Consider the following 25,979-nt stretch of genomic DNA (forward strand, 5'->3'; position numbering starts at 1 on the left):
CGGTGCCTTGCCCTCGCGGCCAGCACCGAGTTCTCGAGCTCAGCGTGGACTGCATTTGCAGAACCTGCTGGGGACCTAGCGCCGCGCGGGAAGGAGGCCGGTGCAGATTCCGTCAGCACGCGTGCGGGTCACCACGGCGAATGTGTGAATTGTTAGGCCACACGACCCCGACATGGGTAGAGGTCCTGCACCTACTGCATCATCAGATGGGGTTCGGAGGTGGAGTGACCCTGGCCTCGCCAGGAAATTGAGCCCAGTTTGTCTCTCCAAAGCTTTTCTCCTAACCCCGCGTCTTCGCTGCTTCTCGTGCATCAGTTAATGCTTGCAGCTATCAGAGAGTAGACTTCAGTTCTGCCGCTCAGGTCAATGACAGTGAAGGGGAAAGCACACGGGCTTCGTGCTTTTTTTTCAGCATTAAATCTAGTTTTTGTGAATGTTAGCCTGAAACCTCTTCTCCTTTATGATCTGATGAATTAATTTGTGGTATCCTGTTAAAATGTGGGAATTGAATCCGATCTGTTCCTTGTCTCTCTTTCATAAAGAGCTAGGACAAATCCAGGTGTCTAAGTTGTCCTGGTTCCACCTTCTTTTATTATGTTTTCAGAAATGTTCAGTGGCTCTTGTTGCCAGGAAGAAAGGTGTTTTAACTTTAATTATGATTCAAACATATTTAACTCAAAATACATTCACAGAAGAGTTATTAGTTGATTGCCTTACAGTCAGTAGATACAAGGGACTCTAGTGGGTGTTGGCAGATGAACTGTGAATAATGTAAGTAGCTTCCACCCTCAAACAGCTTACAAAGTGTATAAAATTTAATAATGGCTGCCATTTATTAATTACTTTCTGTATGTCATGATTTGCTAAGCTTTTAACACTCATTGTCTTTGATCCTGCAAATAAAATGCTCTCAGTATTTTGTAGGTGAAAAAGATGTACTTAAAGAATTTAAGTTATGGGGCTGGGACTGTAGATGAGTGGTAGAGTGCCTGCCTCGTGCATGTGAGGCACTGGGTTTGAGTCTCAGCACCACATAAAAATAAATAAAGATTCGAAAAAAAAGAATTAAAAAACATTAGTTCATATGCCCAAGGCCACAAAACTAGTAAGTTTGTGAGCTGCAGTTTTAGCATAGGCTTTACACCTAATACACTTCGCTGCCCTGAGTTTTCAGATGGATGTAAGTTAGAATGCCTGATGCAGTTAGTGACAGACACCTCATTCACTCTGTGAAAAAGGCAAACGGTGAAGTAGTCTCCAGAACATAGTTTATACAGTATAGGTTTTGATTTTTAAAATTTGAATTCTGTCTGTCCTCCTGGCACAGCTCAGAATTTAGTGATGAAATCTGTACTGATTTCCTTGGTCTAGGCTCTTCCTTTCAGACATTCTTGACCTTATTACTTAATCTGATACTGTATATTGCTTGTTTATACGGTACTCACACTGTCCTGTGCACTCACAGATAAGCAGAGTGTACATGCGAAGTATTTGACTTCTACTCTAGCATTGATGGTTGCACAAAGTAAGCCTTTAACAAACCTTTGCTGTTGATGAAACAAAGGAGTAGCACCCAGGTCAGTGTAGTCTGTGGAATGAAGACATGGTTGTAGTAAGTAAATAGGCCTAGACCATGGTGGTGACTGTCCATGCTGCAAGCAACAGTTTACACCTGTCTTTTATTTTAACTTCTGCCTTTGTTTCAGAGAACGTGTATGTCTATAAAAGATAACAAATTATCAGAGATTACTCCAGTAATAGTCTTAGTACCAGCAATATACTTGGGAGTAACCCCATTAGTACAATAATATGCTTATTTGAAAATTCATGAAAAATGAGTGACTTGGTGTAGTCATTCTACAATTTTAAAAAAGTTTGAATGTGAGAAGACAATAGAAGCAGAATTTTGATATAAGGCATTTCTCTTGTAAAGCATTATATCCTCATTTAGACCCCAATAGACAGTCTCATTCCTTTATTTATATATTTATTGAGCAGCTACTGTGAGGAAGTATTCCAATTATAGGAAGTAGATAATGCTGTCTCCTGACTAAAAAGAAAAGGAGCCAGGAAGATTTTATTGGAGGAGCTGAAATTTTATGAACAGTTGATAAGATTGGAAGAGATGATGCTGCTGATGCTGATGATTTTGGTATCAGGGATTAAACTTAGGGACACTCGAGCACTGAGCCACATCCCTAGCCCTATTTTGTGTTTTATTTAGAGACAGGGTCTTGCTGAGTTGCTTAGTGCCTTGCTGAGTTGCTTAGTGCCTTGCTTTTGCTGAAGCTGGTTTTGAACTCACGATCCTCCTGTCTCAGCCTCCCAAGCCGCTGGGATTACAGGTGTGCACCATCATGCCCATCCTGGAAGAGATTTATCATTGGAGAAACTTGAGGGGCACCATGCGAAGTGGGTGGACTAGAAGGAGAGTGGGTGGCTGTTTAAAGGCCAGTAACTTGCTGCTCTGATAAGCCTCCTCTCAAGGGACTATTCAGTGCAGATTTTCTCATGCCCTTCTTGTGCGTAAATGTGTAAGTGGCTACACCTTGGTTTGGCTTTCAGTTTATGTGAATTGGGCCTGTTTGACTTGTCCAGCCTGTGTTTACATTTGTTGCCACATTTAATTGCACAGTTTTCCCAGTTGCCTACCAAAATCAACATAACCATGTTTAAGGTACTAGTAAAATTCACTATTGTGCCTATAATCAAAAAGCCTAAATAAAACTGGGTGGATTTTTGTTAGATAATAGAATAAATAGGTACAATATGTGAACTGATTCATAAAAAATATCTTATATAAAATCTACATTAACTACTCTTTCTGGTTATTCCTACTACTACTACTACTACTACACTTTTATGTACTTTCTTTTTTTTTTTAGAAAGAGTGAGAGAGAGTGAGAAAGAGGGAGAGAGAGAGAGAATTTTAATATTTATTTTTTAGTATTTGGCAGACACAACATCTTTGTCTGTATGTGGTGCTGAGGATCGAACCCGGGCCGCACGCATGCCAGGCGAGCGCGCTACCGCTTGAGCCACATCCCCAGCCCCACTTTTATGTACTTTCAAAGCAGGAGGTTGGCTAAAGTTGTGCCTCAATTTCCAATATAACTGAAAGCCTAATAAAAAACTTTTCTAGCTGCCAGAGTCAATCTTAACTAACATGGTTTTGTTATAGAGTATTTCCAGTTTGTCTTGTCAGCTAATCCAATTCTTTGAAGTGTGAGTTGTGGTTTTTTTTCACTCATTTGTTTTTTAAATGTTTGATACATTACATTCTGCTACAAATGCCAGGAAGCGCTGTCCAGTGAATTGTGATTTGACTTGTTTTTTGCCATTCCTTAGTTGGGAGCTGAGAGCGCCGACAGCATTGGTGCTGTGTTGAACAGCAAAGATGAGCAGAGAGAAATTGCAGAAACGAGGGAGACTTGCAGGTCAGCCAGATCATCTTTTCTCATAACATGTTACTATTGTACTAGGATCTTTGTTTTAATAAACAACCCTAGGTCTGAATGTGTTATGAAAAATATCAAAATAAAGTTCTTTAGAAACATTGGTTTATATTGTCAGTTCATGACTTAAAAGATATTTATTTTTGACTATATTAAGTGCCCATTTATAAGTAGTTAGAAAATGGAATGTTAGACTAGAATTGGCTTATATATCTGATATATTTTCAATTATAATTTTTATACATTTATAAAAAATATACTTGGCCCTCAAAATGTATACACTGATAGTTTAGAAAGCATTTCAGAATTTTTTAAGTATTCTAATTTATAAGAGTTTATTTTCTTATTTGGTTCCTTTCTCATAAAGTACAGAATTGTCATTGCATCAGTTTCTTAGATGATTTATAAACTGGGTAAAGAGATACTGTTTCACCAGGAAAGTTTTGCCTATACAAGCTATTTAATATTTCCAGTAGACAGTATGCATCTTCTGTGTATTTGTGTGTGATTCTTTGTTTTAATTTTCAGGGCTTCCTATGACACCTCTGCTCCAAATGCAAAGCGTAAGTGTCTGGATGAAGGAGAGACAGATGAAGATAAAGTAGAAGAATATAAGGCAAGTGGAGAATGGGGTGATTTTTATAGTCTAGAAAAAATAAATTCTTATAATCATAAGTTGACATCCAAGAAAACAAATTTGATAGAAAGCTGAGTTCTAAGGTGTGTTAAAATAGTTGTCAGTAGCAGAGACCATCGGTTAGATTATGACCTTTATGAACATTCCCTTATTTTAATGTAAGGGTTGTGCTTACCACACACTGGCCGTGATGTTTGTTATAAGAGGAAAGAGATATGTGTACCTTCTGGTGTGCACTTTTGTTGTTTGGAATTCCAAGAGACTGTAGCAGTCTTTGTGGGGGGGGTACTTGGGATTGAACTCGGGCACTCAACCACTGAGCCACACCCCTAGCCCTATTTTGTATTTTATTAGAGGCAGGGTCTTAACTGAGTTGCTTAGTGCCTGGATAAATTGCTGAGGCTGGCTTTGAAGCCACTATCCTCCTGCCTCCGCCTCTCAAGCCACTGGGATTATAGGCGTGGGCCCAGTTGCAGCAGTCTTTTTTGAGTTGCATTATTTTGTGTAACAATGTAGGCTAGGTAGGATAATTAGAATATTCTGAGAACTCATGGGCTAGAGAGCAGTGTAGAACCATTTCTGAAATCAACGGAAGAAAAACCCAACTTCTATACTTATAATTGCGTTATTTAGTTAAAAAGAAAGTATTATGGAAGAAAAGCCTACATTCTTTTTTTTTCTTTTCAAAATAATCATAGTTTCAGTAAATCTCTATGATGATATAATTCCTGATCTCATGAATATGGTCTTTTGTTTTATACTTTGATATGTGCTTATATATAACTTAAATATTTGTGATTATATTAGGTTGAGTCATGTCAATTTCTAATATTCTAACATTTTTGACCTATAAAATGTGCAGTTTCATATGGTTCAATCTAATAAAAACAAAATTTCATGATTCAAACTAAATGCTAACATTACAGTAAATTATAGAGATAAATAATTCTAGACAATTCAGTCAACCAAACACTAGTAGTTATAGATAATTATTATTCATGATAATGATAAGGAAATTTTGTTTTATTATAAAAATAATTAACTAGTTATTTTTAAAAGAGTTTTTCCTTTATTTTTAATTGTGTCTTGTAAAAAGGTTAGGTCAAGATAATTACCACATCCACCATCTCTCAAACTTATTTACTAGTTAGATCTAGTGATGAAAAAGCAAAGACTTAAATGTTTCACTTTAATGCCAATATGAAATATTATGATAATTGAAAAAGTAGCCTATGTATATGTTTCTTTAATCTTCATTTTTCAAGGATGAACTAGAAATGCAACAGGAAGAAGAAAATTTGCCATATGAAGAAGAGATTTATAAAGATTCTAGTACCTTTCTTAAGGTAAATAAAACAAGTAATTTACAAATCTTGTAACTTTTCACATTTAAGCTCTGTGCCTCAAAGATTCCCCCCCACCTTTTTTTTTTTTAAAAAAAAAATCATACTGGGATCAAATTCTGGGGCTCTTTACCACTGGGCTAACCCCACAACCCTTTTTGTTTTTTGTTCTGAGACATGGTCTTAAGTCCTTGAACTTGGTATCCTTAAATTGCTGGGTTCACAGGCATGTGCATGTCTAGCCATGCTGGAAAAGATTTTAAGTACTTATTTTTCTTCAGGATTTTAAGTACCTATTTTTCTTCAGGATTTTTTCAGTTATTGAGGGATCATTATTATAAAATATTTTATAATCATTATAAAATATTATATAAAATAATATTTAAATTATTTATGAAATATTCTTATATTTGGCTATTTCAGATGAGACAGTGGTATATTCACACCAGTAGTTGATGAAAAGTCATGCTGTCATTTTAGTGGTATTATCAAATATACAACTTTTAAAATCATATTTTGTTTGGCTTTCTAAGAAAAGACACAGTATGAAGTTATTGTATCCAAATCAGAGTGCATGCTGTTAACTTTGACTTTCTCTTTAGGGAACACAGAGCTTAAATCCCCATAATGATTACTGCCAGCATTTTGTAGACACTGGACATAGACCTCAGAATTTCATCAGGGATGTAGGTATGTCAGATTTATTTGGATTATGCTATTGCTATTATATGCATGTGTTTTTCAGTTTTGTAGATGATTTGTAAAAAAAAAAAAATAAATCATTTTTTTCAGCTTGACTTCCTTTTTGTGTTCTGAGTGCTTTTAGTACACCTTTCTTTTTCATTAGCAAGATTACTTTTTGGGTATAATTTCTATACGATATAGTTCACCCACATTTTAGGGGTATAATTCAGTGTTTAGTATGTCCATAGCAAGTTGTCAACTATTATCAGTCTAATTCACAACATCTTCACCTCCCCTGAGGAAGGAAGCCCTGTACTGTACATTAGTAGACAGTCCACACTTCCTCTCATACCCCCAGGCTTATATGACCATTAATTTACTTTCTTTCTGTATAAATTTGCCTTTTCAGGACCTTTCATATAATTGGGATCATATAGTAAGTAGTCTCTTGTTACTGGCATCTTTTACTTAACATATTTCCAAGGGCCATTAATGTCCTAGCATATATCAGTCCATCATTTGTTTTTAGTACCAAATAATATTCCCTTTGTGTGTGAGTAAGTGTGTGTGTGTGTGTGTGTGTGTGTGTGTACACACACCATATTTTGTTTATCCATTCGTTTCGTTTTGTACTTTGGTCTATTAGGCCGAATGCTGTTATGAATAGTTATATAAAAGTTTTTATGTGGATGTATGTTTTTGTTTTTCTTTGGTATATACCAAGGAATAGAATTGCTGGATCTTATAATTCTTTTTCTTTTTTCAACAAGAATTTTTGACTTTTTTATTTTTATTTTTTTGAATGTGGTAATTCTGTATTTCACTTCTTGAGGACCCACTCCAGTGTTTTTCATGATGGCTCCACCATTTTACATTCCCACCGTCAGCGTGGAAAGGTCTCAGGCTCTTCATATCTGGACACTTGTCTGAGATTTTGATCACAGCTGTCTTAGTGGGTGTTGAGTGGTATGCCCTTGTGGTTTTGATTTGCATTTTTCCTAGTGACTGATAATGTTTAGTATCTTTTCATAGGCATATTTACTATTTCAATATCTTCTTTGGAGAAATATCTGTTTGGACATTTCTCAGTAAATCTTTAGTCCAAAATTTGTTTTACTGCTATAAAAAATTTATTTTCTCAAATTAAAAAAAATGATTTAAGACAGTTGGTAACATTTGGGGAGTAAATACCAATTTAGCTCCCTACAATATTAACAAATGCAAATGAATCAGAGGGCTAAAAATACTACAATGTGAAATTATTAGAATATATTTACTTTGTTGAAGAAATGAAAGCATTCTTTAAGAAAAACAGTAGTTATTAAGAGAATAAATACAAATTTAATATTCTACTAAAAAACTGAAAGCTGGGAGAAGTGGCACACACCTATAATCCCAGTAGCTCAGAAAGCTGAGGCAGGAGGATCACGAGTTTAAAGCCAGTCTCAGCAACTTGGTGAGGCACTAAGCAATTTTATTGAGATCCTACCTCAAAATAAAAAAAATAAAATAAAAAGGGCTGGAGATGTGGCTTAGTTGTTAAGCATCCCTGGGTCCAATCCCCAGTACCAAAAATGAAGACTGCAAACATAAAGTGTATCAAAATAAGAACATAAAAATTTTATAAAGCAAAATAAAGTTTAAAAGTTTGTGAGCAAAATATGAATGGATAAAGTGAAAACGGCTAATGAACATCAAAAGATGTTTAACATCATTAGTCTGATGACTAACAGAAACAAGAGGCAAACAGAAACAAGGCTATAACATTTTTCATCCATGTATTTGGCAAAATTTAGAGTTTAGTAGCCATGAACACCTCCATGTTCACATGGGAATATAAATTCTTTGGCATCCAGGGTAAATGTGTAAGTTTGGATAGATTGGTGTTATTTCCTTGAATTTGGGGGAGAACTCATTGCCAAAGGCCACAAAAAAGAAAGAAAGAAAAAAAAAAAGTGTGAAAATCTTATCACCATCAGGTTTCCACAGTCAGCTCTCGACCCTCTATAAAACAGAAGGCACAACCTAAAACCACCCTAACCGTAACCTCTCTGTGGCCTGAGGAACACGCGTGGTACCCTGCTTGCAACCTGGGAGTGTGGTCGGCCTTTCAGATGTTGCACAAATCAGATATACTTTCCAAGTACTCTCTTCTCAACTTCTTTCATCACGCCCTCTTTGAAATGTTCAGGGCTCTGTGTTCCCATCATACAAGGAGCTTCACTCTCGGATTTTGAAATCCAACTTCTACTTGATTCAAAATACATTCATACAACTTTTTCTCAACCTACAAGTTTGGTTTACTGTTTTTTCTCCCCAGGTTTAGCTGACAGATTTGAAGAATACCCTAAACTGAGGGAGCTCATTAGGCTCAAGGACGAGTTAATAGCAAAGTCTAACACTCCTCCTATGTAAGTGCTTTTATACCATTACCCTCCTTCCCAGCTCAGACTTAAGTGTCATGTGGTTTATTCTCTAACCTTCCTTTTTTTCAGAAGAAAAATGTCAATTTTATAAGTGTCACCTGATACTTTCAGGCTCCGGTTTTCTGAGCCTGCCTATGAAATGAAATGAGAAAAAGATGACATTTGGGGGCTCCAGGAGGCAGGGCAGGCCTGCTGAGCTCCTTGTGCCCCCGTGCTGTCATCAAAGAGCAAAGGTGGACTGCACACTCGTGTTTGTGGGTCCCACCTCTTGTGGATTGGAACACAGGTGTGCCCCATCAGCAGCAGAGACCTACATTGCTTCAGAAGAGGCTTCAGGGTTCATTCTACTCAGATAAAATTTAACAGCTTGATACTTTCAGGTTGAATAATAAAGTTAAAACTGGCAGGGAGGGAGGTTATTTACATATTTTTTTCAAAAACGAAGAGCTCGTGAGCTCTGTTGCAGTACAGCTACTCAAGAACTGCAGGATTTTTGTAGATTTGATACATTTTTTTTGTGAATGTTATAAAAACTTGAACAATTATTACGTGTATTTTAAGTCATGAATGATGTTGTACAGAACACTTTGGCCACAATCTCGCAAGTTTTTTATGTTGAGTTGCTAGAAGGAGATACAGAATGCCATATCAGATTTAAAACTCCTGAGGATGCTCAAGCAGTAACGAATGCATATACTGAAATTAAAAAAAGCACTGCTGGAAACTCAGGTCTTTTTTGGTGATTGCAAACAGAGGTATTGGCAGAGGATTTTGGTAGATAGACAGTCCAAACTTAATCAGCCTCAGGAAAATAAGAGAGGCACTAAGAAATTAATCACCAAAGCTGAAAAGCTCAGACTGGCAAAGACTCAATAAGCAAGTAAACACATTATATTTTCTGAATATGATTGAAAATATTAAAGTTCACCTCTTAATTTCCCTGGATACTTAGCGATTCTTGGAAAAGCCATTTTTATTATAGTAACACTACATAATAAATGTATTTCTAAAATCTGCATTTAATTAAAAAATACCTTTGTTCTTAAAGTTGTAAATAAGACTTTTTTTCAAGAGGGAAGTACATTGTATCCCACAATTTATCATTAAATACTTTATTTGTTGTAGTTATGTAAGTCAATCTCAAGTTGTTTCATAAATGTTTTGAACATTAAAAAAAAAAACTAGTGGGGAGGGGGTGCAAAATACCTATTTAAGATTAACTTGCTGTTTTTCTTCTTAATGTATTAGTTTGAAACTCTGGTGCTGGGCACACATTCTCCTCTAAATTACTTTTCAGCTTTCCAGAAAATTGGCTTTTACCTCTGAGTATTTTTTTTTCTTTTTAGAAGATAATTCAGGTTTATTGTATGCTTGATGATTTGCTTAAAATGCTTTTAAATGATGTTTTTTCTTATGAAGTAATTTGTTTATTAAAGAAAATTTAGAAAACTTAGGTGAAAAAAACAAGGATAACTTGAAGAAAACAAATTAATTATCACTTTCCTTCCTGAGGTCCCCCCACTTTCCTTCTTTGGTGCTAGGGATTAAACCCAGGACCTTGCCTAGCTGTACCACAGATCTGAGCCACATCCCCGTCCCCTTAATGGCTTGTAGTGTGACCATTCATTTTAACCTTTGAGCAACATGACATTTTCCTCCAAAATGTGTGTAATGTCTTTGAAATTGGAGAATATTTGTTTCATATTTAGCTAACTTTGAATGTTTTCTGTTAAACAATTTAATAAAATATATTCTGTTAGTCATTAGAAGAACCACAGATAAGTCTTGGTGTAGGCAGGCCTTATACTCTTAATATCCATTTAATTAAAAATACTCTTAACATTTAAAGCATATTAGGTTTAAAATACTTTCATACTGTGTGAAAATCACTTTTCAGTAAAGGCTAATAATAATAATGTTAGGTAATGTGAAAAGATTTATTATAAATATTTTACTAATGAATAAACTAACAAAAGAAAATTACATTCATATTTGGAAGCCATTTTTTAAAGGGACTAACTTAACTGAGGAATAGTTTTTTTAAATTAGCTGAAGCAAGAGGTGAGGATATAGCTGAATTGGTAGAGTTCTTGCCTAGCATGCACAAGGCTCTGGGTTCAAACCCCAGCCCAGCAAAAAAAAAAAAAAAAGCTTAAATTAGCTGAAGCACTGAAGAAAAAAAACCAACAACAATGAGGGGCTGGAGTTGTGGTTCAGTGGTAGAGCACTTGCCTAGAATGTGTGAGACCCTGGGTTCAATTCTCAGTACAACATATAAATAAATGAAAAAATAAAGATCCATCAACATTTAAAAAAAAAAAATTCCTTAGGAAAGTCAGATGATAATAGAAAGGGGGTCAGAGATGCACATCCCAGTATACATTGTCAATATAAGAGTCCAGATATCCATGGGGAATATTTATTTTTGCTTCGTAGTGGTTGCGTCTGTGTCCTAGGAAGACTTTCTGGTAGATAGTTTAATCTCTGTGCTGAAGAAAGAAAATGTGCTATAAAAAAGACTTTGAATAATTATCTTATGATTAATTAATAAGAAATGTTTATTAATATTTAAGAAATTTTATTACCATCTATAAAGTATTTGAAAATCTTTTACTTGTTTGTTTTTTGCCTTAATCACACAGGTATTTACAAGCAGATATAGAAGCCTTTGACATCAGAGAACTGACACCCAAGTTTGACGTGATTCTCCTGGAGCCACCTTTGGAAGAGTATTACAGAGAGACCGGCATCACCGCCAATGAGAGATGCTGGACATGGGATGATGTACGGTGACAGTGTTCATGTTTTGCTGGGTTTTCTGTTTTTCAAATGAATACACATTTATGTGATAGAAAGAAAGACCACATATGCCATCTCTACTTTTGTAGAGATTATAAATACAGGTTTAAAGTATGTATTATGAAGGAGTGTCCAAGGTGCACTGACAGGTAGTACATATCTTTAATTTGATTCTTCTTTTTGAGGCAAAATTGAGCAATTAGTGAGTGTAAACTGTAGAAGATTCATTCTTGGTTTTAGGGTACTTGGATATATAGCTAGGAAAGCATAAAAGAGTGTAGAATGATTGCTAACTCACTCTACAGGTGGTAAAAGAAGTTAAATAAGCTGTTAACCTGAATTAGTTACACAAGTGTCTTGTTTTATAACCAGTAATGAAAGCCCCACATACCAAGAACAATGCTAGTAGGTAATGCTTGGAGACAGAGACGAACAGGACTTGGTATTCTGCCTTAAAGTTTAACAGGGTGAATGTTGCTCAAAACCAGTGAATGCCTTGCAGTTTCATTGGCTCAGTAATGGAGGACTGCATGAGATGACCTGAGAATAAGGCCCAGCCTAGCAATGTGGGGCATGTGAACTCTGAGAAGATGACAGCAGAACAGTTGAGTTAGCCAGGCAAGGAAGATATTGGACAGGCTTCTACAGAAGGAACTGCAAGAACAAGAGGAATGGAGGCCACCGACTGGCTTGTGGGGTGGAGCAGGTCTTCCTGTGTGTTACTCCTGTTGGACACAGATTGATCTGTTCTAGGAGCTTGACTTTCATTCTGAAAACATTACAAAGTATTTGAAGGTTTTAACCAGTTTAAGAAAGAACATTGGATCAGTGTGTAGAGGTTGAGCTAGAGGCAAAGAAGTAAAGGGGAGGACCGTTAGAAGTCTCTTGGAGTAACCTAGTCCTGAGATGATGGGACCTTAAATTAGGGTGATAATAGAAAGGTGATACATTTAGTCAAGTTCAGGAGATAGATTTGGTTAAGTGTGTGGGATGAGGGAGTAAGTGAATTTAAGAATAGGAGCAGAATTAGATGGACTTGATAACGTTGAACATGTTGACTTCAGGTGTATGCGGGGCATTCAAGTGGAAGAGTATGAAACTTAAAGAACAGATTAATCTGTTTTCAGAAGACAGATGTTGGAGGATAAGCACATTATCTCATGTAAACAGATGAGTTTATTCTAGGATAATGTCACAGATAAGATAAAAGTGGACTAACAGTGAAGTCTAGGGAAACACTTATATTTAAGGGGCACATATAAAAGAAATATAAAAAAGAGATAAGTGAGGAGAACCAGGAGAAAGGGAATGCCCTAGGAACCAAGCAACAGCAGATTTCAAGAAGAGTTAGAAAAGTCTTGTGCAGAAGGTGCAGGGTCAAGAAGGGCTGCAGTCATAGCCTGGTGCCTTGTAGAAAGGTGCTTGGGTTTTTGCGTATTTTTTCTCATTTAATGGTTGTTGTTGTTCTAAATAACACGTTCTTCCTCCTTGAAGTTTTTCCTCTTAGCTTTAATACACTTAGCACTTTTATTTACATTTTGGTGGCTCTTAACCACTTTAAAAATGTTTTTTAATTTGTGCTCATTGTTGAAAAATCAGAAAAGTGTATAGAATGTAGTATTACCCAGACAAAAAGATTTAGTAACTGAGAAGTTTTCCATATTGGTTTTACACATTCACATTCCTAGAGGTGTTTAACCATCTCGAGTTCATCATGTTCTCATCAAAACTGAGTAGTAATAAGAAAACACCTTTGTCAGTTTAGTCAAAAGAAAAGACAATCTAAGCGTTGAGTTTTATCACATTTAGGATTCACATTGGGTTGAACTCTGTATTCTCTGGCCAGTCTGTGAGGTTTGGTTTTAAAGGCACAGAGCTTCAGTTACACATAACAGATTCAGCTATTGTGTATGCAAAGTCTTGATTGGAGTTTAATTTCACTGAATTTCAGCTCTGGCTGGTGTATTGAAAAGTTCTGCCTGGCCCCCAGATTGCTAAGCTCTTAATTTTTATGTGGCATTATTCTGAAGAAAGTGCCAGGGGTTACTGTAGAAGGCAGAATGTGAATGAGAAAATTGTTGGTTTTCCACAAGTATTCATTTTCATGTTAGATAGCCAGTAGTGGTCGGTGGGTTTTAACTGGGGGACGTAAGCACTTATTTAAAATACCCACAGGTAGCTTTAGAGAATAATTAATTTACTAACTGTTCTTCTCTAGATATGTTTTCGCCTATCTATAGCTGTATCACTTAAAGATATGTAGGAATATATGTGTATATGTACTATGTGTATTTATTCATATTCTTATATTTGATAAAAGGTTATTGTATCATGAGCATATTGGATGAGGAGAGATTTCAAGACTTAAAAAACATCAGTGTAAAAAAGTGTAAAAAATTGGTCTATACATGTGCTATTTTCATTATTACTGTAAAAAAATGTCTTTGATTTAAGAGATGGAATGGTTTTAACTAACATTGATTTGATTGAGGTAGAAGTTAAGATTTTCTTAATAAATGAAACTGATAAATTCTTGCATGAACCATGGTCTCAGAAATTTCTTAACTTTAGAAAAAACCAAAAAGGTAAAGAATGTCATATAAATTTGTTGCTTGCATAATCACTGCTCACAATGTAGATTTAATTATTGAAGGACTTTTTTTTTTTTTTTTTAATGTACTGTGGCACAACACATTCAAGGTAAACGATAATGGAATGGGGGAGAGCATTTTAGACTTAAAGTAATCATAAGAAAACACTGCATATTGATTTATTGAGAAATATTCTTCTTTTTTTTTTTTAAGTTGGAACTGGGGATTGAACTCAGGGACACTTGACCATTAAGCCACACCCCCAGCCTTATTTTCTATTTTATTAGAGACGGAGTCTCACTGAGTTGCTTAGTGCCACGCTTTAGCTGAGGTTGGCTTTGAACTTGCAATTCTCCTGTCTCAGCCTCCTGAGCCACTGGGATTGCAGGGAGAAGTACTCTTATGGATACCAAAATCATAGTACATTCCAAACATTTGTTATTACATTTCATTTTAATTTTGCCCCTAACTCTGGGCTCATTTAACCTCATTCCATTTCATTTTCTTTTTTCTAGTATAATGTTGCTTATGTACCTCTCAACTTCTGTCATATGCCATAATTCTGAAAATGCAATTTCCTGTTTATTCTTTCCATGTAAAAATAACTGTGTGTGTGTGTGTATATTATGTATATATGTGTGTGCGTGTGCTCGCACGTGCGTGGGTTGACATGGGTGTGTGTTGCTTGTATATAAACGAACAAAAAACAGGAGAACAAGTGATTTTTTTTTTTTTTAGGATAAAATTGATTTTCCATCAATTTTATTTCCTAATGGGTACATTTAAAGAACATATCTACTGAGAATTCTGGTACAGGAACAATTGATGGTCATTAGTTTCAATGTGGGATGAATAGGAAACAAAATATTTGTACGTATTTTGTGTATAATATTTCACATATGTTTGGTTTCTTACAGATCATGAAGTTAGAAATTGATGAGATTGCAGCACCCCGGTCATTTATATTTCTCTGGTGTGGTTCTGGGGAGGGATTGGACCTTGGAAGAGTGGTGAGATGCTGTTTTTATAAAATATAAAACAATATATTAGGGGTGGGGTTGTAGCTCAGTGGTAGAGCGCTTGTCTAGCACGTGTGATGCACTGGGTTTAATCCTCAGCACTACATAAAAATAAACAAAAGTTTTGTGTATCTACAACTAAAAAAAATTTTTTTTAAATATACTGTGTAATACATTTGAAGATTAATGTTGTTTTGTTCTTTGTTTCTTGAATAGTTTTAAATATGCTAAAGAAAAAAACAATACCCCTGACTCAGCTAAGGCTTACTGGGGAGAATGCAGCTCTTTCAAAAATGTTTGTCACAGCTGTAAGAACACAATATTTTAGAGATTTGAAGCTCCAAACTATAGTACAAAAATGAGCTTGCTGTCATTTATGGTTCCTTATAATCAGCTAAAAATTGTTGCTCTGAATAGCATGGACTCCTGAATTGTAAATGACAGTCAATATGGAATAATAACTGCATTTGAAACAATTTGAATGAATAAGAGTGAGAAAGTAATTATAGCACATTTAATGTATTTTCAGTTATATCAGAGCTTCTCTGTGCCAAAAGAAACACAATAATAAACTGTTCAAGAAGAATAGCCCGAGCATTGCAGCTGGGATCAGGAATCAGCTCAACTGCTCCCCAGCACAAAGGCACTTGGTCTTGTGGGTCTTGGGTCTAGACACATGTTATGGGATTAGACTTCCCACTCTGAGGACACACTTCCTGTCATGCAACAGACGGTCTCATTCAGCATGCTGATTTGGGGAGGTGGCTGAAGAGTTTAAGCATGATTGTGTGAGATTACAAGTAAGAGTAGACTGAGATAAGTCTGTGCTCCAACGCTGAGGCTCCGTGGTCACTCTGTTCTGTTTTAGAAGCAGTGAGCTGAAGCTGGTGGGCAGCATAGCTGCTTCCAAGGCTAGACCATGATGGTATTCCAGCTGGGTCTGTGCATTTACTTAGCACTAGTTCCCCAAGGTGCTGTGGAAAAACAAGAAAGTAGAGAGAAAGGAACACTGTTTGCTTCCATAGGCCTAGTGCTATTTACCTTTTCTGGTTCTAATGTCTGACTTTGGTCTTTCCTCCTCACCCTCAAATTCAGCTGATGTGTTTTTATTTTATTTTTAAAAATTTTTCCCTCCAGTTTTGGAGATTTATCCCAGGGTCTCTGCATACTAGGCAAGTGCTCTACCACTGAGCCACATCCCCAGCCCCAAATTAAGTTGAAAAATGACTAGGAGGGTCTGTCTTTTTCATTTATGGAGCAGAGCATCTCATTGGTGAAAGCACAGTTTGGCCAAAATGATTACAATACAATAACTTTCGGTAAATTAGTGGATTAGGTCATTTGGGATTTAGGCCGTGGTGGTATTATGAACTTCCAGTGCAAAACAAATTTTTGTCAGTACTGGGGATTCAACCCAGAGGTGCTCTACCACTGAGCCACATCCCCAGCCTTTTTTATTTTGAGATAGGGTCTTGCCTTGCTGAGGCTGATCTTGAACTTGCATCTTCCTGCTTCAGCCTCACAAGTTGCTGGGATCATAGATGTGCACTACTGTGCCCAGCAAAAACCAAATATTTGCAACAGAAACAAATAACCCCAACCCTTACCCCTGTAGTTTTGGTTTCTATGGTCAGCAAACATTAGATAGAAAATTCCAGAATTTATGACTTGTCAATTATGCATGTGTTATGTATGCCACCTGCTTGTTCCTCTCTTAGTGACCATCTGGGTTGTCAGGGTGATTTGCATGCAACATGAAGGGGAAAGACAGACTACATCACATACCTTTTTATTTACATATATTGTTGTAATTTTTCTCTTAATAGTTATTGTTTTTGTAGCTTGGGAGGCTAAGGCAGGAAGATCATGAGTTCGAAGCCAGCCTCTGCCAAAGTGAGGCACTAAGCAACTTAGTGAGACCTTGTCTCTAAATAAAATTCAAAATAGGGATGTGGATCAGTGGTTGAGTGCCCCTGAGTTCAATCCCCAGTACCAAAAATGAAGACTGCAAACATAAAGTGTATCAAAATAAGAACATAAAAATTTTATAAAGCAAAATAAAGTTTAACAGGGTGAATGTTGCTCAAAACCAGTGAATGCCTTGCAGTTTCATTGGCTCAGTAATGGAGGACTGCATGAGATGACCTGAGAATAAGGCCCAGCCTAGCAATGTGGGGCANAGAAATTTAGATCTGTGATAAAATGTTTACCTAACATGCAAAAGGCCCTAGCTTCAATGACCAGCACCAGCACCACCACCAAAAAAAAGTTAATCTCTTACTATGCCTGATTTAAAATTAGTAGGGTTCGGTACTCTCTGGTCTCAGGCACCCACCAGGGGTCTTAGAACATCTCCCTGTGGATAAGAGGGACTCTTATATTGACCTTGATCTTTTGAGATTTTAAAGATTTAAGAAATCTCAGTTTGAGGTCTGTCTCACTTTAGAACATTCCAGGAAGCACATGTTTTGTGTTTTGCTGCATCTTTGTACTAGATCACAGCGCCAGCAGCGCTATGTTGCTTGGTCCATTGTCCCCCTCTTGACTCTGTGGCAACTGTGTCCTGTGCATGTTTCAGTTCCAGCCTGCACCTGCTTGTCATGGATTCCCCACTGTTGCTGCATGCTCATGGGACTGAGCTTCATACCTCTAGTTTCTGAATTGCATGAAGACAGAATAAGGTTTTACCCAACGAAGACAGATGCACAGCAGCTTTAGTCTGAACTTTTTGTATGTAGAAATGAGGTTTTATTAGATTCTGATTTGACAGAAGTTAACAGTTTGAATCAGTTTGAAAAGTTTTAACAGTGTTTACATTTGTCAGAAGATAGAAAATGGAGGTGGCAGAAACCAAATTATCTTTTGGTTTATGATTATGTAGGGTCTCTGTTTCCTTTTAGTTAAAACACCTATTGCTGACAATGAAAGGTAATACAGGTACTATATCTAGAATGCTTGAGGTTAGAGTGTTTCTGATTTTTGAGGTTTTGAAATTTTGGACTATTTGCAGACTTAGCAGGTTGAGCATCCTTTATCCCAAAATCAAAATCCAAATGCTGTGAAATCTGAAACCATTTGAGCTGTTGGTACTCAGAAAGTTTTGAATTTTGAAGCATTTCAGGTGAATGCTCACTCTGACTAAACCTTTGGGGCAGAATGCAGTGCTTCAGTGCATGGTGTTTAATAGTGTGTTTTGCATTAGTACAACTCTATTATGGCTCTGGTTTTGAGACTGGTGCTTTGAGACTGGCATTTCTTTCTTCTGTCTGCATTAAGGCAATTACCATGACCTCTGGAACTTAGTGAGCTCTTTAGTGTTGGTTGCTCATTTTGAGTATTGTTTATTTAAGTTCAGGATTTCTGTCTTTAATTCTTATATTTCTAGTGTTTACGCAAGTGGGGTTACAGAAGATGTGAAGATATTTGTTGGATTAAAACCAACAAAAACAATCCTGGGAAGACAAAGACTTTAGATCCCAAGGCTGTTTTCCAGAGAACAAAGGTATGGCTTCTACTGTTTTGTTTTCTTGACTCTCATATGTTTTCTCTCAAGCATTTCCAAATCAGTATCTACTGTTCAGTTAATCTGGTGGAAATGTCTCTTTCCTGGGCTCTTCAGCCGTGACGAGTTCTGGGGGTTAAGTGTTATGAGGGATGGTGTAGAAGACACTCTGTGTTTCCTGTCACCCGGACAGACACCCACAACTGTATCCCAAAGACTCAGAAACAAAGATTGTTTTGGAATTGAGGAATGCTATGAGATATGACTTGGTAAAAAGTGTACTATTGTGCTCTCACTGTGCAGGAACACTGCCTCATGGGGATCAAAGGAACCGTGAAGAGAAGCACAGACGGGGACTTCATTCATGCTAATGTCGACATTGACTTGATTATTACAGAAGAACCTGAGATTGGAAATATAGAAAAACCTGTGGAAATTTTTCATATAATTGAACATTTTTGTCTTGGTAGAAGACGTCTTCATCTGTTTGGAAGAGATAGTACCATTCGACCAGGTAGGACCTCAGTAAAAAAAAAGACTGTGTGATTCCTTGGGATATGTATTTTAAAAGAGTAGTAAGTAAAAAAGGTAGTAAGATGAAGTTTTTACGTGTTTGATTCCTTTTGGTGTACTTCAGATATGAGCAGTTTTAGGTTTGCAGCCAACTTAGAGGGAGGTGCAGAGATTTCCCGTCTCATCCCTGCTCTGCAGGTGCCTCACCTCCCTTCTTCAGGGCTCCCCACTGGTGCGGGACACTTGTTATATAATCAGCCAGCAACATTTTCTCTACCATTCAGTGCCGGGTGCAGTGGTTTCACCCCCTAAAAGTCTTTTTCAGTTATTTTTATATATATATATATATATATATTTTTTTTTTTTTTTAGAGAGAGAGAGAGAATTTTTTAATATCTATTCGTTCTCGGCGGACACAACATCTTTATTTGTATGTGGTGCTAAGGATCGAACCTGGGCCGCATGCATGCCAGGCGAGCGCGCTACCGCTTGAGCCACGTCCCCAGCCCTTTTTTGATATATTTTTAATTGTCACATAATAATTATGCACATCTACAGGGTACAGTGACATTTTAGTATGTGTGTGTATACAGTGTGTACTGATCAGATCAGGGTAATTGCAGATCTTTCACCTCAGGTGTATGTTACTTCTTTGTGTTGGGGACATGGAAAATCTCTCTACTTGCTGTTTTTAAGTATTCGGTTGTCAGCCATAGCTACTTTGCTGCGCCTTGTAGAACACTAGAGCTGCTCCTCCTCACTGTACTCTGTACCTGTTGGGCCCCTCTGCCCAGCCCATGCCTCTCCCAGGCCACACATAAGGGCCATTCTGTTTCCGGACTCCTCCTATAGATAAGATCGTGCAGTGCGCCTCTGGCTCATTGGTGCCCGAGCTGCGCCCACATTGCTGCTGTGTGTTGGACCTGCCACACGGCTGTGGTGAACAGTGCTGCAGCAAGCACGCCTGGGCAGGTCACTCGACTTCCTGATTCCAGTGCCCTTGGGTCTCTCCTGTGGAGTGTTTCTAGACTAGGAGGAACCCCGCACTGTTTCCATAGTGACTGTACTAACTTACCTTCCCACTAACAGTGTGTGGGCCCCTTAGTCTGCATCCTCACCTGCATTTGTTATTTCTTGGCTTTTGGACAATAGACATTCTAACTGGGGTGAGATGACGTTTTGTTGTGGTTTTGATTTGCATTTTCTTGATGATTTTTGATGTTAAACATTTCTTCACAGCCTTGGCCATTTATTTATCCTCTTGGATTTCTAGGACCTATCCACTGTAAATATTTTGTGGATGTGAAGAGTAGAGCAAAAATTGCTTCTGAGATTTTAATAAAAAAAAAAAAAAAAGGTCCTGTTGGCATGAAGAGCAAAGTTATATGTAATTTATTAAATTTTCACTGATTCCAAACTCGGTATAGTATATAAGTGCTATCTTACATGGATGGGGAACAATGAGGAGGATGTATTACAAAAGGCATGTTGCAGAAGAAACAGGATTGACAGGTGTGAAGTCCATAAAACGTGACCGTGATGAAGTGCTGTTTGTTCCGTAAGGGAGGCCGCTGTTGTGGGGCGAGTGAAGGGCTATCCTAAGGATGCACAGGGCCTTTAGCCCACCCCTGAAGGGTCAGCAAGGGAGTGTAGATTAATGGGTTGTCTGTCTTTCTCCTCTTCAGGCTGGCTCACAGTTGGACCAACACTGACAAATAGCAACTACAATGCAGAGACATACGCATCCTACTTCAGCGCCCCTAATTCCTACTTGACTGGCTGTACAGAGGAGATTGAGAGACTTCGACCAAAGTCACCTCCTCCCAAATCTAAGTCTGATCGGGGTGGTGGCGCTCCCAGAGGAGGAGGAAGAGGGGGAACTTCGGCTGGCCGTGGTCGAGAAAGAAATCGATCCAACTTCCGAGGAGAAAGGGGCGGCTTTCGGGGAGGTCGAGGAGGAGCACACAGAGGTGGCTTTCCCCCTCGGTAATTTTTAGAGATGTCAGTCCTATTCCTGCCCCTCTAGCCTTTGGGTGGGAGACTTACTTTCAGGACTCAGTCCCTCTCGCCTTTGTTCTGGCTGCTCTGCCTGCCAGGAACAACTTGCAAACTTCCTCACCAGTGTCATACCTGCGCCATTTTGTTCGGGGTGAGCAGTCTTCATGCATGCATGTAATTGAGCAGGACGAACAACACAGATAGCTTCGCTTTCAGAGACTGAATTCACTCTGATTTTAAACAGTTACAGAGGCTTCTGCTTTCTGGGAGTGGGTGGACAGTGGGAAGACGCCGTCTGGTATCAGGCTGGAGCTGAAGGGAGTCCATGGCACATCCTTCCTTTGCAACCACAGCAAGTGGAGGACTGCTGCACCCATGGTGGAGTGGGGCACTCGGAACCTGTCTGTGGGGGTCCAGCATTTCCTGGTTGAAACAGTAAAAGAAGTGCATACTGCATTTTCTTTCTTTTAAAAAACATTTTAAATAAATTCAAATATAATTTGAGTACTGAAGAAAGTAAGAGACTTTGAACAAAATCCCCTCCTTCCAGGTCCGAATCTGAGAGGTGAGGTGGAGCTGCCAGGCAGGATAAGGAGGAGGTAGGACACAGCATGGAAGCTCTTTCTCATGATCTTGGTCCTGTAGCTGCAGGTGACTTCTGCTCTTAAGGCACAAAGCAGGACAGAAATCCAAGTGTCAGGATGTGGCTGTGAGCTGGAACTTACATGGACCTTCAGAGCAGTCTCATATTCCAAAGCCAAGTAAAAGCAGCTGAGGCACCAGTAGAGATGCCCGGTCGCCAGGCGCTGGGCTTGAGCACCTAGGGGTAAGTACTTGGGGGTGAGGGAATGAAAGCTTAGGCTTATTTTTCTAATGAAACTTTAAATCTTTGGCATTTGAGATTCTATTTTTTTGTAAATGGGAATTACAGTTGTTACCAGATGAAACAGGATGGACTTAGAAGGGAACTCTTGTGGTTTCTACATTGTAGTGGCCACTCTGTTCTCATACAAAAGAGGAACTCACACACACCAAGACTGAGCCTGTGAGCTCAACTCGCTCAGCCTGTTATACTTTCCAGTGCATACTGGTAGCATGTGATTATCCCCTCTCTTGACACAGATGTTGTATCTCCCAATTGGTTAGTGTGTTTGTCGAAATGACATTATAAACTAACTGGAGGTAGAATCAAAGGTCAGCTTGACCTGGGAATGCAGGAGGGAAGTTCCAGGTGCCCCCTGGTGGGCCCTCAGAAGAGCTGGCTTAGGACTCTCCCTTGTTCCATACCTGGGCCTTCAAGAGACAGTGCTGTGGCTGGTGGCCTAGGCCCTGTGAGATCTGTTTCATAATTATTCTTATGGAGGAGAGGAATGGCTCCTTGGTAGGTTGAAAGTTGGGGCACAGTAGCCTGCCATCATCAGAGAAGAGCAAGAAGGAGAGAAGAGCTGAAGGGAAAGGAATGCAAGCCCTAGAATTGATCCCTCTGAACAGCAGGCTGGAAGGACTCCTCGGCCCAGCCGCCTTCTCCCTCGGGAAAGCTGGGCATTGTCTTACAGTAGAGCGTTCACTCAGGGCTCCGGTGACCGTTCATGACTCCGGCCTTATCTGATTTTTGATCCTCTTTATATTTACATGTTCCACATTTTCAGTCTAGAAATAAACTTTTAGTTGCTTTTCTTATCAGGGAATTGTGAGAAACAGCTCAATGCCAGAGGTCAGGGTGCAAGAAATGGGGTCATCATGGGGTCTGACTTGGTGCCTGTTGAGAGCCAGGGCACATAGTGGGGCAGGACTGCCACAGCACTGTTCTGAGTCTTGGTCAATAGCAGGGCCGCCTTTAGGAGCCCTTGGATCCCTGTGGAGAAATTAGACCACATATTTCCTGTGCCAAAGTCCAGCAGGGTTGTGCCAAGGGGACCCGGAGTTACAGTGAGCATCAGTGGCAGGGCTATTGTTATATGAGTGGTACCCATATTAACTGCTAATTTATACCTTTCAGTTAGTTACAGCAGTTGATTTTAAAAGCTGCTGATCTTAACCGCTAACGTGTATCTTTCAGTTCACTACAGCAGCTTGTTCAAAAACCTAGCCAGGTGCAGTGGTGTACACTTGTCCTAGAAACTGAGGAGGCTGAGCCAGGAGGATCACAAGTTGGAGGCCAGACTGGGCAACTTAGCGAGATCCTGTCTCAAAAAGGACTGGGGATGTAGCTCAGTAGTAGGATACCCCTGGGTTCAGTCCCTAGTACCCCAAAATTTTAAAAAATAAATACTGGGATCAAATTTACTAAAAGGAAGTACGAGAAACCATCACCTTTAAAGTCATAGCATGTAGGTTAAAAGACTTGGCCTTAGTCTGCAGAGCTCTGGAGTGCACTTGGGAGGGAGCGGAAGTCAGTCTGAGCTGTGCTCAGCCCCTTGGAGGACTCACGTTGTGTGGTAGGCTGCAGCCGTCGCCTCTGGAAAGCAGATGTCTGCAGGCTGGTAGTTTGTGGAGGTTTAATGATCCAATCTGCTGCCATTTTATAGGCTTGTGCATTTCAAGGCAACTTCTGGGTTGTTAAAAGGCTCTGATGTAATGCTGTTGCCCATAATTCAGGTGAAACTTAGAACCCTAAGAAGCTAAGCTTACGGTGGTGAATAGGGGCTGAAGAGAGCAGCTAACTTTACTACCGTGAGGCTGACCGAAAGCAAAGTATATGCGTGGTTAAGAATACTGGGGTGGGCGTGCACTTGCCTGCACAGGGCTCAGGGTTCCGTGCCCAACACCACCGGGAAAGAAGACAATATGGCGTTTATAGTAACTCCAAATCAAACTTTGGAAAAAAGTAGATACTGATGCCAGATTGTGAGCCAACCAGCTCCTCATGTCTGACGTCCCAGCCCTTCCCTGACACAGTCGTGATGGCACCAGGGTCTCAGGCTCCCACTTCTGGCTGCTCTCACTTTTCCGTATTCAGTTTGCTGTGGCGCCACACCTGCCTGTCTGCCTTTCTTTGCCTTTGGCTGTGGGGAATGAGTCTGTGGCTTGCGTTACATGAAGACAACAGGCTCTTTTCTCAGCCTGTCCCTGTGCAAGTGGTGGACTGCTTAGTCAGTGGGCCCTCCCCATGGCCTGCTTCACCATGGAGTGGTTGCCAGGGCCTTCAGCCTCTCAGGTCCTTTTCCGTTCTGCTCGGGCTTTCTTGCTGAATAGGGGGCCTGTTTTTCTAAAAGGGCTTTCCCTCTGTCTCAAGAACATTATCTGGGAGGGTGAGGAAACAGTGATTTCCAATGAATTATTAGTTATCAACCATCTTGAACAGAGTCGACTCCTGTGGACTGACCGAATTTTAAAACGTGACTCTTTCCTCAGGATATAAGTTCTTAGTTACTTTCCTCCAAACACAATCTGTCAAGGAGAGCGATTAAACCACATCTATACCTCCTCCTTAATAATAGCCTGAAGGGGAAAAACTGTGTCCTCCTGTAAGGGACAGGCACAGTAGACTGGGAGTGTAGAAGGGCTGGGGTGGTGCAGGGTGGCGCCCCAGAGTCGTGGACAGCTGTGTGGTCAGCACTGATGCCCAAGGAGAGGCGACTGCTAGACAAAGGCTGGGTGGGCCTGGGAAGGTGCTGGCCACAGATGACCATGCACTTCCCAGCAGGGCTGGGAGTAGAGGTCTAGAAGGCCCAGTGTGGGCCTGGGAGGCGCACGGTGCCTCCTCCTGGAGCTTCCAAGTCCAGTTTCAGATCCTTTTCCATGTTGGAGAAACTCAAGCTGGAATTGGACCTGGATTTCTTATTCTATTAATAGGACATATTTCCATCTGGCCAAAGTGAAAAATTAGTGACAGATCTTTCTTATTTACTCTCAGCCAGTTGTCATTAGGTTAGATTTCTGGGACGTGAAGTTCACATAAGCCTTCTTGAGAGAGTGAACTCTTCCTAATGGTTCCTTGACATCTGATCTGGAATTCTTGAGAGGTTCTTGTGGTTAACACTTAAGGCGTTGTGGCCCGTGCTTCTCGTCCCTTAAACTGTTACTTACAGCTAGTAGCTCCATCAATTAAAATATTTGTGATACAGCTAGGAGCTAGATTAATCCCAGGCTTCCTCACCCTCTGCCGATTTAATAAAAGCCCTAGCAAGGAAGATACTAGCAGCAGTAAACATGCACAGGGTCTAACAGACAGGAAGCCTAAGTCCTTTGCCTTTACTGGCTCCAGTGATCTGACTTCCTAGGTTGCACAGCCCCCCCCCCCTCCAGCTGGGGCAGGAGCACTGCTTCAGAACACCTCACACTTCAGATGTATTTACCCCATTTTTGGCAAGTGGCCACTCAGATTGCCCACATTTCCATTTTATGCTGGGGTTTTAATGCACTGAAGAAGCTTGAGATGGCTTTCGCTTTCTCCCACTGATAGGGTGACCAGCTCCCATCAACTCTCAGCAGCTGCTGTTCCCAGGGCATCTGGCAGGCAGGCAGGCATGTCCTGGATACAGCTTGCAGAGCTTGCAGTGCTTCTTAAACCAAACCACTGAGTCACCTGAAACACACCCGCTGCTGCAGGCCTGGGGGCTCAGCCTGGCAGTGTCTTTGCTACTCTACTGGCCTCTGCAGCCTTTGCCAGCTGATGATGAACAGCCTGCTGAGCCATGTAGTCTGCACTGCCTTGGCTGCCCACGGCCTGCTCCAAGTGTGAGTGGGCTGATAACAGACAGGGTCAGGTCTGCCACAGAAATGTTCATGGGCACTGCAGCTCTTGGAACACGACATGTTCCGCTCTCCACCAGCGTTATACCTGTTCCTGGTTGGGACGGATGCTCAAGGCCCCTCTCCTCAGCCACTCCTGGCATGACGTCTCATCAGCGTGGATCAGCTTCCTGTGGGATCAATCAATCAACTTCCGGTAGGATCAACTTCTGCTTACTGTACCCACAGGACACAGTCAAGGACCTTCAAAAGTGCCTTTTTAAGTATGCTGTCTGACATTTCCTAGGTTTATTGCCTAACAATCCTCAACCCTGATT

At 39.7% G+C, this 25,979-nt stretch overlaps 1 protein-coding gene across 1 annotated transcript in view; it reads left to right on the plus strand.

Moving 5' to 3' along the window:
• Mettl14 (methyltransferase 14, N6-adenosine-methyltransferase subunit) overlaps window positions 1–25,978 on the plus strand; it is a 27,445-nt gene extending 1,467 nt beyond the window's left edge. The window contains exons 3-13 of the mRNA XM_048813931.1: window positions 181–219; window positions 3,349–3,437; window positions 3,984–4,071; window positions 5,358–5,438; window positions 6,038–6,125; window positions 8,440–8,530; window positions 11,188–11,329; window positions 14,853–14,945; window positions 18,340–18,456; window positions 18,760–18,970; window positions 20,655–25,978. Of these exons, the coding sequence (XP_048669888.1) occupies window positions 181–219; window positions 3,349–3,437; window positions 3,984–4,071; window positions 5,358–5,438; window positions 6,038–6,125; window positions 8,440–8,530; window positions 11,188–11,329; window positions 14,853–14,945; window positions 18,340–18,456; window positions 18,760–18,970; window positions 20,655–20,959 (1,344 nt within the window). The 3' untranslated portion in view covers window positions 20,960–25,978. The remainder of the gene's footprint in view (window positions 1–180; window positions 220–3,348; window positions 3,438–3,983; window positions 4,072–5,357; window positions 5,439–6,037; window positions 6,126–8,439; window positions 8,531–11,187; window positions 11,330–14,852; window positions 14,946–18,339; window positions 18,457–18,759; window positions 18,971–20,654) is intronic.
• The last annotated feature ends 1 nt before the right edge of the window (window position 25,979 follows it).

The sequence above is a fragment of the Marmota marmota genome, unplaced genomic scaffold (assembly GCF_001458135.2).
Source record: "Marmota marmota marmota unplaced genomic scaffold, marMar, whole genome shotgun sequence".
Taxonomy (NCBI): Eukaryota; Metazoa; Chordata; class Mammalia; order Rodentia; family Sciuridae; genus Marmota; species Marmota marmota.